Raw genomic sequence first — 13664 nt, 5'->3', positions numbered from 1 at the left:
ACTTGTAGCTATAGAAGCAAGTGTCTTGATGTTACATAAATCTTATGCAGTACAGCTAGACTTGATGGTCTTGGGTTTACGGAAGTCTGCTTATGACCAGAAGGTCATTGGCTCAAATCCTGACCAGACTGGAATGTTATTAAAGTCCTTTGGGTATAGTGTACTTTACTAAAATGTGTGCAAGGTTATAACTGCAGTAGTACCTGTAAGCAGCACTTGTGTACTTGGGCTGTACTACTCTTAGATTTAAAATGTACTTCAAATTATACTTTTATAGACTAAGAAGTAGCCAAGTTACTCCCAAGAAGTATTGAAATAGAACTCCTACAACAAAACAAAACTATGAAGTGCACTTAAGAAGTAAACTTGGGGATTACTTCCGCTTATTTAATAAAATATGCTTTAAGTATACTTTGTTAGTAAGGGTATCCTGGATCAGGATTCTGAATGAGCAGCAGAATTACCTGGATTTCACCATCTCCACAAACTTTTAAAACCGATTCACTCGGTTTTTTAGTCACCCATTGGAAGATTCAATGATAAGGGTCTATTGGCGACCATTTTGGATGACATTTTGAAACTTAGACCCATGAATGAATTTAGTTTAGCCACAAATGAGTTTGCTGTGACCTGCAATGGTCTTTCCATTGAATCGCTGTGATATTTAAGTTTTTTATATGTTATTTAAGGTGTTTTAGTGGAAAACCCTATTTTGGTGGCCATCTTGGACGCCATCTTGGATAACTGGCTTGAAGCCAGTTTTTATTTTCGAGAACATCCTGATTGTGTTTTGGGGTCATCTAAGCAAGCCCGGTGCCAGAAAAAAAATATTAAGGGGGCAATGAGTTTATCACAGGGGGTGGGGTCACCCCCCCCAAAAAAAAGTGCGCACCAGAGGGGACGTGCCTCTGAGCGTGCGTAATGAATTGGGTGCGCTCCTGGAAAGCTCATGTATTTAGGCTACACCGTTGTAAGAGACTGACTAAGGGTAAGAGTAAAGAGTGATGACAGTATTTTTTTAATTATTATTTGAACGTATAGACCCTCGGTCAAGTGATCTCCTGCATACCACAAAACCAAACCAACAACCGATCTGAGAAACGACACAAGACAGTAGATTAACCCCACATACAGCCCTCCATCACAAGCGCAAACACAGCGCAATTGGGCACGTGCGCCACTCCATGGCACAGAGCCCAACTACGCATGCAGTCACAAAGTTCTTCTGAAAAACTGGAGCGATCTGAATTCGGTTGGATGAATATGGGTGTGTGTGTGGAGACAATTCACCTCATTCACAACGTGACAGAACTTAACGATGCGCTGTTGCGCGCAATAGCGTGCAACAACACGGAACACTATTCTTGACCGTGCGTAATGGTTCCTGATAATTCTCCAGCAACACGTGCCATTAATCGTAACGTGTGGTAACAGGTTGCAGCAGTTCCTGAGGACACCTGATGCCTCTGCCCTGAATCATCACATTCGTGATCAGCGGCCAAGAATGTGTACTTCGTGGCATTCGTGACTTGTCGTCGTTATGTGTAAACGCAGCATTAACACCCTCCCCAAGTGAGTCGTGCTGCATGATCTGCCTTTTGCTTGGTGGACTTGACGAATCCCAGGAACTCCAGCTCTGATACTGCTTGAATAAATCGAGCATGCTTTAGTTCGTCCACCTTGCCATAGTCGCTGGACTCAGGATCCTTGCCCTCTGCTGCACTGACAAGCACAACCCTCAACCTATCAAATCGCTTGAACACAGACAGACGCCATATCCGTTTGTTTTTAAATTAATTACTTTAGTTAATTAATTTGGTTTATTTGTTAAATACGTGATATTATTGAATAACTAATATTTTGCTATATTTTCCAGTATTTCTTTTTCTTTCTTTTATATTTTTATTTTTTGATAACTCTCACATCCGAGGAGGCGGGGTTGATGACGTGAGGGGGCGTTGCCCCCAAACGCCCCCTCGTGGCGCCGGATATGCATCTAAGGAACCTAAAAAAGTTGGTTTGGTTTAGTCCTGGGAGGAGGGGGTGCAAAGGTAGTGGTTGTAGCTCCCCTACTATCTGGTGTCCTGCCACATTAATGGCAATTTCATACAGGACCTATTAAATGTTTTCCAGTGCCGAATAAATGCATGCAATTTGACAGAGTTATTACTGTCAGTTGTGAATGCTACATCATGCAATCCAAGGTCCTCAAAAAAAAAAAAAAATTCAACCTATGCAGACACCCCAAACATGCATGAACATTCCCCATGGATGTGCGTACATCCACCTGCGTTTGCACAAAACTAGTGTCATAACTGCAGTAAATGTCTACTCTGACACATCTAAGCGCAACTACCCAAGATGACCTCGCGGTAGACTGCTACGCTTGTGCTGATTGGCCAAAAACTAACTCCTCCTACCAGTAAAAAATGTATTTGTGATCTAGCATCACAAATTACTACACGAGTCCCAATATTAATTGCCAAAATTGTGGCAGGACGCCAGTCTCACTCTAATTGTGATGTACTCTGATACAGGGGGAATTTTAATTCCTGCCCACCCCTCAAAATAAGTGAAAAACCTGCATGCATATCTTGCTTAACAAAATAAAAAAATAAAAAAATAATGGAGGGCCTGAATCTGGCAGATTGCTGGTGGATTGTGTTTAGGGATTTGTGCCGTCTCGTTCCTTTCTGTTTTCACTCATTCTCTGTCCGTGTACATGACTTCCTCATCCATCATGTTTTCAACATATTGACTTAATCTTTGTATGACATTTTGACCTCGTGGGAGAATTTGTCTGCGGCTTTGTGATGCGGAGTAATATTTCTCAGACCCCCCCCCAACAAAAAAACATAAATCTACTCAATTATCATTGGATGCTTCACTTTTATCCTCCTCCTCTTTTGTGGCTCTTCCTTCTGTCCTTTGTTGGCGTTGAGGCCCCTGGAAGCCCTCCCACGTGTGCACCTTGTCATAACGGGGGGAAAAAAAAAATCAGAGCAGGGATCAAACCTCCAGATCAGACGGACGAACGGTCCAGTAGCTAAGTACTTCAAGATGATGGTACACGTTTGCGTGTCCAGAGACGAATTACCTCCACTATCGCTCAGTGGGGAAAAAACCCAAAAAAGTCTGAAAATGTCTCATCAGTGAGTCATAACAGCATGTTTTCGGAATGAGGCTTTCCAGATCGCAGTCGCACCCCATTCCCATGAAATCATTCCAAATGCACAGAGACATTTGATTCAAACAGTAACACCAACAGGAAAGGTGGTAACTCTTTGGAGTTTTGACTCTTCTTGTCCCTCAGAAATCTCAAAACCAGCTCATCTTGGGTGTTATGGCGATTGACGTCTCCCTGGAGGATATCAAGAGACTGACGCCTCGGTTTTCAGTAAGCACACGCCACGGAATGTTGGGTACCTGAGCTTCTCACTCCATCCACTCACAGGTTCTGCATTTCTTCTCACCCACAGTTTGGACCAAACGGCTACTACTTTGCCATCGACCCCAACGGATACGTGCTGCTCCACCCGAACCTCCAGCCTCTGGTATGTCGAAATACTCAACTATGATTCAAACAGTTGCCATTTGAGTTTCTTTTTTCCAGTCAACAAGATTTTTAAGGCGGCCTTGTTGTGTGCTGCAGTTACTGTTTGGCAGACGGAAGCATTTGTTGCAGTGGACAAAATATTTTTCTACAACATACTGCTCAGAAAATGTCCAAAACCATTGAAAATGAAGATTAAAGTGCTTTTTAAAAATGCATACTTTTAAAAAACATTATTATTATTATATTTTTATTTAGAATCAGTGGCTTTCCAGGTGTGTATTATTCCATTGTCTCTGGCATGTTTGACTGAGGCCATATTGAAGAAAACGTTAAGTGGTTAGCGTTAGCTTGTGTAGTCATGCTAACAGTTGGAGTTTGACGCTTAAAATCAAAATTGAGAAATAGTAACTGTAGTTGAATTTCTTTTTCTCTGTTGTAAAAACAAAATCTCAGCACTGATAACTAACATTAATAACATTTCTTTCCCTGTAGACCGCCAAGTTTGACGAACCCGTAACGTTGGACTTCCTGGACGCAGAGATGGAAAATGACATCAAAGTGGAGGTTCGGACCGTTTTGCTTTTATCCCTTTAGCTCGTATTAAATCTTCTGTATAATGTATGATATTTCTTTCTCCTTCTTTTTCTTCTTGTTGACAGATAAGACGACAAATGATCGATGGTAAAACAGGAAATTACACCATAAATACACTGCTGAAATCCCAAGATGAGGTAAACTTATGTTCAAATGAAAGTGTTCATAACGGACAAGTCTGCATGGCAAATCTAACTATGTGAATTTGACAAAACTATCGTCCCTGAAGCGCTACATGGACCAAGGACCGAGGTCATACACCTTTACATCAGTAACGGGGACAGATTACAGGTAACCACGTGATGTGATTGTTTCATGGAATTACAGATTATAAGTGTCATTTGAAAGAAAGATTACCAGATTTTGATTAAAGCAGTCATACTTTTGAAAATGTCCAACATGTTTTGCACAGAAGAACTTTGCTAATTGTTTTTAATTAGTTAGTTGCATAATGTTAAAAAATAGCACACTACTCAAGATTTGTGTATATAATATGAGTTCAAAGTAGTTCCACTTCCAATAATGGCAAAATATTAACTCTTCAAGTGTGTCAGATTTTCCAAATGTTGATTTTCAACACTTTAAAAAGTACTGTAACGCTAATGGTTCTAATTCAAAATAGTAAAAAAATAAATAAATAAAATTGCCCATTGTTCATGTTGGGTTTGAACACAAAACCTTCTAGTTATAGTACACTCCAGTAACCTTGACCGTTTGGATCCAAAGCCAGTTGGGTTGACTATGTGTAACACAAATACCGAGTTTGGTGACAGTCGGACCAATACAACTGAAGTTACCTCGCTCTTTAGTGAAATGTCAGATGACTGACTGGCTAAGGAAAGTCCCTGCATATCGTGATGTCTTGCCCACTGTTGTTTGATATTTTGTTCTTTTTGTAGTTTAGCCCTGGTCCTTCCAGAGTACAGTCTTCATTACATCCGGGCTACAATCGGCGACACGATCACCCAAGCAAAATGTAAGTGGCATCTAAACCCGTCTTACAGCCCCGCTCCAAACACAAATGGCGGTATGCTCCAATCCTAGAAATGCAACATTTTCTGAAAATCTTTCATCTGTTTTTGTAATTGATCAACATAATTTTGCCAGCAATATTCTTATTCAATTCTAACTTGAATAAAATATTGTGTAATCCTGTTGGCTTCTTTCCTTTCCTGTTCTCTATTCCTTCCTCCCTTCTCCTCATCTCTTCCCTCCTCCTGAACTCCTGAAAAACATTCCCGGTGTGTTGGACCCCCCACAGCATTTCTGGGCAAGTATTCTCCTACTGTGCTTTACCTCACCACCCCGCGCTCGTACTCTCACGCCAGCTTTGGTTACGACTCGGCGGCGAGCTTGCTTCATGGTGTTTGTGGGCCGAGAACACAGAAACGATTTCTGTTGATCATCTACTCTTTATTGGTTTCGTGTGTCTTTATTAACAATGACAAAGAAGCTTTGCATGTCAGACACGCGCGTGTGTGTGTTCACCCTGCCACCCCACTGCACCACCTGTGCTGACGGTCCTCAGATGTGGTTTTGGCGCCGACCAGCTGCAGAACCGTGTTTGCGTTATTTGAAGATGAAGCCATTAAGGTGAAAGCTGCACCCAAAAACATGAGTGGCTGCTTTTTTCCTTTCATTTCCTCATCTTTTTTTAAGACTTCTTTTGCATTTCACAGCCTGTTAAAATAACTAGTGAAAGACTGTTGTTGTTGTCCACTAATCTCCTGACTCTGTGCCATGTCATCATTTTGTCTCGCCTTTTTTGTTTTGTGTGTGTGAGTCACATATCTACTCAGAACACTTTCACATGCTGTGGTTTCACTGAAACTTCATCCATCCCTTTGTGTTTTTTTTTCCCACATGGTAAACATAATCTTATTTCGCCTGTTTCCTGATAAATAATGCAGCTTTTGTCTCCTGGGCGCATCTGCACAAGCACAAGCTCACTTTTTGAGGAAATGTAACTATTTGTAGTTATAAAGAAAATATTTACAATGCTGGAATGATTAACAAATAAAAATCCTTGCACTTCTTCAGGGGCGTAGGAATAATTTTAAGTGTATGTCGGGGGGGGGGGCATTGCGTTGGGCTGGTACATCAAAAAAAAAAATTTTTTTTTGCCCAAAGCACAATGATGCCACGCCCACATCTCAAAGTATCAGACATGCAAAGACAATGTTAAAAATAACTGTTTTCCTTTACATTAGCATGAGGCTGGAAATTTGACCTTCAGCTGACTTTATCAATGACTGTTCCAAACCAAAATCAAATCACTTCTTCCCCTCCATATTCCCCAACGTACTTGCCAGGTTTGATCATAATTACGGCAAACGTTCTTTGGTTAGCACACATAAAGACCAAAGTGATGCATGAGCGTGCAATTCCTTGCTAATCACAGAGTAATACTAGAGATGAAGGTTTTCTGGAAACCAGTCGAACTAGTGGAGTGTCCCACTTTCTATACTGGAAATTTGACGTGCTTGACAAATCATGGCTACATATGCTCACGCTAATCAAACTCAGCATGAATATATGTAGCCACACATTAACCTTAGTGGTGGTATATGCGATTAATGCTAACTATTGGGGGTTGACACAAATGGCTAGTGGTTTCTTCAATATGGCCTAACCATCAAATGTACTACATCAGTAAAAAGCTAGTAGTTCACGGAGCTGCAAATGCTGGTGAACATTTAGGCTTTTGGATTCGCCAACTTTGCTAGCGAAAATCAAGCTCGTAATCTCAGAGTGGCGAATGCTGACGAACATAGCACACTGCTTTGTCTGGCTTTGAGTCAGAGAGTGGTTGTGAATCAAACAGAACTTTCGAGACATATGTTACAACAGTTTACAAACACTTAAAACTGTTTTACAAATGTCCGCAACTGTTTATGGAAAAATTAATTCACTTAGCAACTTTGAACATGTTCAAAACTTATTTGCGACAATTTGTACAGTTTGCAACCCTACAAACTGTTTAAGAACTTTTTGCCTACCCTGACGAAACCCCAAATTCAATACAGTCATCAGCATTTGTTGCTCTGTAAGATAGATATGGGGTTAAATGGTGGTACAACCCAAATTTGGGAATCTAGTCATTCCTGGAAAGCTTACATTTGTATCATTCTGTTGTTATTGTTGTTGTTCAGCGGTGGGTAGAGAACTGAAAATCTGTACTCTGGTGACAGTACAGTTACTAAATACCTCCAGTAAACCTCAAAATTCCTCCTTAAGCTTACTCAAGTATGTTGACTAATTCTGGTTTGGACTATTCCTGCTTCAGCAAAGTTAAACATTTCTGTTCACCTTGTCATGGTGCACACGCACACCGGTCATGTTGCAACAATGCACTTTGCACTTGTGTCAGGATAATTTAAAAAGCGATCGTTGTGCTATTGGCCAAACTCCAGTCCAGTGCTGATGTGCCGACAGCCTTAAAAATGCAGAAAACCTCCTGTGATATGTGCTCTCCGCTCGTGCACACGCACAGTATTTCCATTGTAATTGCAATTTGGGTTCAGCGGGGCTACGTGTGCGCACAACGCGCCACAATGTATATGCAGTTAAAATGAAAGCAGTGGTGGGAAGCATTTAAGGTGATGACAAAGCATAAATGACACGGTACTCTGCAAATTGGACCTTTCTGAATAGTTTATAAAATAGCGGCCTTCAATTGAGCCTTGACGTGCAAGTGGAGGTTGAAAAATCAAGCGCTCCATTGCGTAACTGCCAGCACACTGGTTGTAATGAAGGCATTAGACCTAATAAATGCTGTCTCAGAAAATTAAGAGTAAGAGTAGAAATACAGGTTTAAACAAAGAATTGTGAGAACAGTTTGTTCCTCTTAAATGAATAATTATAGGGTTTTTACATGTAGTGCGTTACTACTACCCACCCCGACTGTCGCAGTGGAATTATTATAATTATTATTAGGCATAAATGCAAACATTTCAGTTTGAATTATTTGCTCTCAATTTTAGTACTTTTTTCTTCTTTTGCTTGTAGAAATGCAGTTAAAGTCAGAGAGGTGAGATTGAGATGGTTTGGACATGTACAGAGGAGGGACCCAGGGTATATAGGGAGAAGGATGCTGAGGATGGATCCACCAGGCAGGAGGCCAAAGAGGAGGTTTATGGTTGTGCTGAGGGAGGACATGAAGGTGGTTGGTGTGACAGAAGAAGATACAGAGGACAAGATGAGATGGAAAAAGATTGATCTGCTGTGGCGCCCCCTAATGGGAGCAGCCAAAAGAAGAAGAATAAAGGTAGTCACTAAGAGCCAGCATCACCCAAATATTTCTAAAAACTACAGTGAGGCCACTATTACACTGTTCGTTAGCTATGATCCATTTCTTTAAAGAATGAGTTTAAGATGCATTTCAAAATAAAAGTCTAGCCTGTACATTACAGTGAGATTTTTGCATGCTGGGAAGCTTTGGTGCAGATTTTTTAAAAAGGTGGATGTTTGGGGTTTTTTTTTGGGGGGGGGGGCATGTTCCCATCTTCCCCTGCTTCCTACACCCATGCACTTATCACTCCCTGAATGCAGCGATCCGTCATTCCTGTGTATTTTCTGTATTACTCATGGTGACCATTAAAAACACACACATGGGTGCAATTATTTCTCAACCGTAACCACCAGAGCGGACGAGCAGCAGCCTGTGTCGCCGTAAGAAATAACTTACAATAGATTACATGGCGCGCTTTGGGGAGCATCGAGGGATTGCAGAGGTTGCGTAACACCGGTTTGCGGTTGGTGTCATGCAAATTCACCTCTGAAGTGAAAGTAATTGCAAAGATTTACTGTATCAACAAAAGAATGGTAATCCTGCAGCTAAAAATACATCTTAAAGCCTTGGCGCTAAACATTTGACCGTACGTTAAGCCTCTCTTTGTGCTGCATGTCAAACTCGTCTCCGCTGACATCCAAAGGTTCACAATGCAATATTTCTATTCAGGACTCGCTCTGTGAATAAAATATTGTCACCTCTGACCCCTGTGGTTTCACCCAGTCTTTTTTTCTCCCCCTTTCTTTTCCCTCTCGTCTTTTCCTCCCCGGGGATGATTCTCGCCTACTTTCTCTTCTGCTGGGATTTTTTTCCACTCCAGGGAAAGATGGCAAGTATTTTATTTTTCCTCCATTTGCTTTCATGTGGATCCTCCTGTTCTTGAGCCTCGCTGGTTTGTTACCCAGCATGCTGAGCAAAACAGGTTCCAAACGTTTGGTCCTTCTAGTGCAGGGGTGGGCAATCGTGCCATGAAGGGCTGAGACACTGCAGATTTTCCTTACAACCAATAACCTCAGCAGGTGATTTCATTAATAATCACTTGTCTCACCAGGTGATTTCATTGATGATCAGGTGTTTATGTTCAGGGGAGAAGCTCATCAGCAATCCACCTGCTGAGGTGATTGGTTGCAAGGAAAACCTGCAGTGTCTCAGCCCTCGCTGCCCACCCCTGTTCTAGTGTGTACTCGAGTTTCAGGCCTTTTATGCAGGTGGTATTCTTCAAACCTTGTCTGTGCAGTGAACCTGATAGATTTGATCACACCTGAAATGACTCATTCATGAAATGAAAGTTTTGCAGAAGTGACGGGATTTCCAGTTTTGTAGCATGTCGCTGTTTATACTGGATATTGTTGAATTGTTGGTCTGTGAGTATAAGAAAATGCTAATGTCATCCAGAGTTTGCATCACCCGTGGTTGACAGCAACTGTCAACTTAGAGGTTAACCAAATAATTACCAGTGATGCCAACCATCGCCCTAAACTGTAGTTGGCATCCCCTGCCACAGTTAATGATGCACATGTGGTTATACTCTGTTGTTGTAACAATCTCCAGTATCAACAGCAGTATGTGCCAGAAGTCCTTTACTTCTGTTTTAAGTGATTTTTATTTTCTTAAAGGAAAAGTGCCAAATTGACAGGTTCAATGTCAGTCTTTTTTTTTAATAAATAATAACTGGAAATTGAAGTTTTTTTTTATTAATTTTAACTTCAATTGTAAGACATTTTTAGGGCACTTACTTTCATGTACTTTTTGGGAATTATAGGCTAAACAAATCTTATTGCATTCCTAGTTTCATGTTTCTTAAATGTAGGGGGGGGGGGTTTGGAAGGGGGGGGGGTTCAAGACAATGTTCCATATCATTTGTTATAGTAATGAAGTTCAATTTTTTTGTAGTTGTGATAAATTATATGTGATGCATTAATTGCTGTATTCTTGAAACAAAGGCATGTTAAGTATAAGAACAACAACTGCTAGTGCTCACCCCCCTGAGCCTGGTCTGCTTGAGGTTTCTTCCTCAAATTACACCCTAGGGAGTTTTTCCTTACCAGAGGTGTCAAATCCAGCGTCAGAAGGTAATTGTCCAGCCACATATTTGTTCCGTCTTCCCAATAAACCAGCTGATTGTAATTAGTTCAGCTCTTCAGGCAGGTAGATGAGCTAATTATTGAGATCGCCTGTTTTAGGTGCACAGGTAGAAGCAACACATGGGAGGGTTTTTACTTTCTGAAGCTGGATTTGACACCTCTGTTCCTTACCAGTGTTGCCCATGTGTTTGCTCCCTGAGTTTAGTAAAGTTAGACTTTACCCCTTGGGCAAGTTGTGATTTGGTGCTATATAAATAAATGGAGTTAAATTGAATTTGGCTTATAAAAATAATTAAGTTCCCCAAAAGCTGTTGGTGATGCCTCTATTGATCAGTTTCCAATGAACCTTTACAGAAAGAAGTATCATTTGTAACCAAGAACTTCAATGGGTTGAGTACTGTTGCCAGCCATCATTTACAGATTTTATTTATTTATTTATTTATTATGTGGTCATTAAAAATATGCGGAGCTGTGTCAATAACTCTATTTCTGGTGTTTTAGTGATGAAATATCATTGCAGTTTTCAGTTCCTGTATGAATTCTTGTGTTGAAATTACGAATGTTCAACAAGTGGTACATTGTTTCTGTGAAGGCTCTCAGTTGTCCAGGTGATTTCCATAGTAGAGAAGCTTGAATCTTCGACTGGACTGGGTTGCTTGACATGAGGACGTTTCGCTTCAAATCGCAGAAGCTTCCTCAGCTAAAATTCTTGCTCTGGTAGTCTGACTTCTGTCTTGACCCTTGTAGAGAAGAACAAATAGAAGCCACAAAAGCTGGAGTTTTAAACCTAACCAGACCCCTCCTACCGAGAGGTAGACTGCTATTGGCTAGTGACTAAACAATTGTTTAATTAGCACCTATTGTGCTCGAGTTAGTATCCTCCTAATGACAGGGTACCTGTCCCTCCTAATGATGGGACTGACAGCTCTCCTGACGAGTGTCCTGATGACGTGAATGACTGACGTGAATGACGTGAATGACATGAACAAAAGACTGAAACTGCTTTGACCTGAGTACCCCATTTTAAACAGGGGACAAAGCGTGTCTCAGACCCCCTCCCTGGTTAAGGCTGGGTTTCAACTGTTTCACATACAATGCCTCCTTCACCCCTCTCTCAAACCATTTTTTCTCTCTGGTTGTTTGAGTCCCATCGTTAGGAGGGACAACTACCCTGTCATTAGGAGGATGCTAACTAGAGCACAATAGGTGCTAATTAAGCAACTGTTTAGTCACTAGCCAATAGCAGTCTGCCTCTCGGTAGGAGGGGCCTGGTTAGGTTTAAAACTCCAGCTTTTGTGGCTTCTGTTTGTTCTTCTCTACAAGGGTCAAGACAGAAGTCAGACCCGTCCTCGCGCCAAGCAACCCAGTCCAGTCGAACATTCAAGCTTCTCTACTAAGGTGGTACATTGGTTGCCAGTAAAGTGTAGAATCATCTGCATATAGTGGAGATTTGTGCTCAGTATGAGAGTAACATTAATTAATGTTATACAATGGGAAGAGGACTCATAATATTTTATTCCTTTCACCAGTTTCTGAAAGCCTGATGGCAGACAAGTTTGATGAATACGGCTATACATTCATTGCACCAAGGTAAGCTTACCAGTATGTGTACAGATTTAGATCTTCACAAACGCAGTTACTGTGACTCACTTCAAGTTCCAACTTTTTGGGATACACCTGTTTCAGTATAGATTTGCTTCCCACAGGGCGTACTGTAAGGACTTAAAGCCACCTAACAAGGACAAAAACAACATCGAGTTCCTCATGGAGTTCAACAACTACATTGACACGAAGACACCAAATAACCCCATGTGTGAGTATCAAAAAAAGAAGATGATGTAGTCTTTCCACTTTGCACAATTTTGCAATAACTTCCACAAACATTTGTTGTTCCTGAGAATGATAGCTTTTATTTTGGATTTAAATTCTGGTTTATGCTTGACTGATTGCATTTATGTTGATGCTAATGAGCTGGATTAAGGAAATTTTGGGTTTAAGTTGGAGATAATGGAAATGTTAGTGGTGATGCTAACTGCACTGTGACCACATATGCTAATGACAGCTGCTAATGTTAACTATGGTTTGCATTTCTTTAATATGGGCCATCACCATGTCAACATAACATTGTCCGGTAAAAATGGCGATATGTTCTATATCCGGTAACTCTTGGAAAACTGTCATCCCCGAATACTGTGATTTGTACATATTAACTTGGACAAGCTGCAAAGACTGCAAAGATTACAGCATCATCCAGCACACAGGAGCCTCAGCGTTGAGGACCCCAAAGGCTAGAGAAGGGAAAGGGGATGCCCACGTTTCACCTGGGTGCAGCTGACAGGTGTTACTTTCAAGAGGTGGGGATAGATTCTGGGTGGTTGCCTTCTAGGACTCAGGGTGGTTCCATGGTGTGGTGGATGTGGCATCTAGCACTTGCTCCAAGACCTTAGTTGTTAAATTTTCACTAGGTGGCAGTGTGACATGCAGAAGAAGTATAGTAAGCCTTTCTGGTAGAGAAAATGCAGAAAAAATATTGTAGCAAATAACTATGAACCATGTCTCGGCAACACATTTGATTCATGTTTTCAGTTCTGGTTGTGATTTTGTCTTGGTGAGCTGTTAGGCATGTTTGCCGTAGTATTTATGTGTGAATGATCCTAAGCTGGCTTGGCATTTAGGCGTGAGTTGAACCCTTAATGCAAAAGGACCAAATGAAACTGATCCTCAAAGGGTCTCTTTCCATTGAAATGGAGGTCTGGTTGGACAGCTCAGCATGCATGGCCATGCAAAGCGTTTCCTTTTTGATGCTAACTCTAAAAGTCTGACCATCACATGCCTGAGTGCACATGTGTGAGGCATGTCTGCTCAGATGTGACACACACACACACAAATCGCCAGTAATGCACCTTCTACACCCCACCTATAGCCGCTCGACCTCATCCAATTACTGTGTGTTTGTGAGAGAGTGCAGGACACGTCAAGCCGAGAGCGCGAGCGGAGCGATAAAATGAAAACCGGGGGTAGTGGACCTTCTCCCAAAACATCTGACCAATCCATTAACATGTCTGACATTTTTCACATAAACTCATCCATCTCTATTAATCATGTTTTGTGAATTCTGACCTAAAGAAAAGGTCCCCGT

At 41.3% G+C, this 13664-nt stretch overlaps 1 protein-coding gene across 1 annotated transcript in view; it reads left to right on the top strand.

Moving 5' to 3' along the window:
* LOC117503713 (voltage-dependent calcium channel subunit alpha-2/delta-1-like) overlaps positions 1 to 13664 on the top strand; it is a 139990-nt gene that overhangs the window by 85893 nt on the left and 40433 nt on the right. Inside the window, exons 17-24 of the mRNA XM_034162931.1 lie at positions 3314 to 3397; positions 3480 to 3554; positions 4049 to 4120; positions 4216 to 4287; positions 4380 to 4441; positions 5050 to 5126; positions 12055 to 12115; positions 12232 to 12338. Coding sequence (XP_034018822.1) covers positions 3314 to 3397; positions 3480 to 3554; positions 4049 to 4120; positions 4216 to 4287; positions 4380 to 4441; positions 5050 to 5126; positions 12055 to 12115; positions 12232 to 12338 — 610 coding nt within the window. The remainder of the gene's footprint in view (positions 1 to 3313; positions 3398 to 3479; positions 3555 to 4048; positions 4121 to 4215; positions 4288 to 4379; positions 4442 to 5049; positions 5127 to 12054; positions 12116 to 12231; positions 12339 to 13664) is intronic.

The sequence above is a fragment of the Thalassophryne amazonica genome, chromosome 22 (genome assembly GCF_902500255.1).
Source record: "Thalassophryne amazonica chromosome 22, fThaAma1.1, whole genome shotgun sequence".
In the NCBI taxonomy this organism is placed as follows: domain Eukaryota; kingdom Metazoa; phylum Chordata; class Actinopteri; order Batrachoidiformes; family Batrachoididae; genus Thalassophryne; species Thalassophryne amazonica.
Note: the sequence above shows the minus strand (reverse complement) of the source record. Positions and strands in the feature narration are given on the sequence as shown.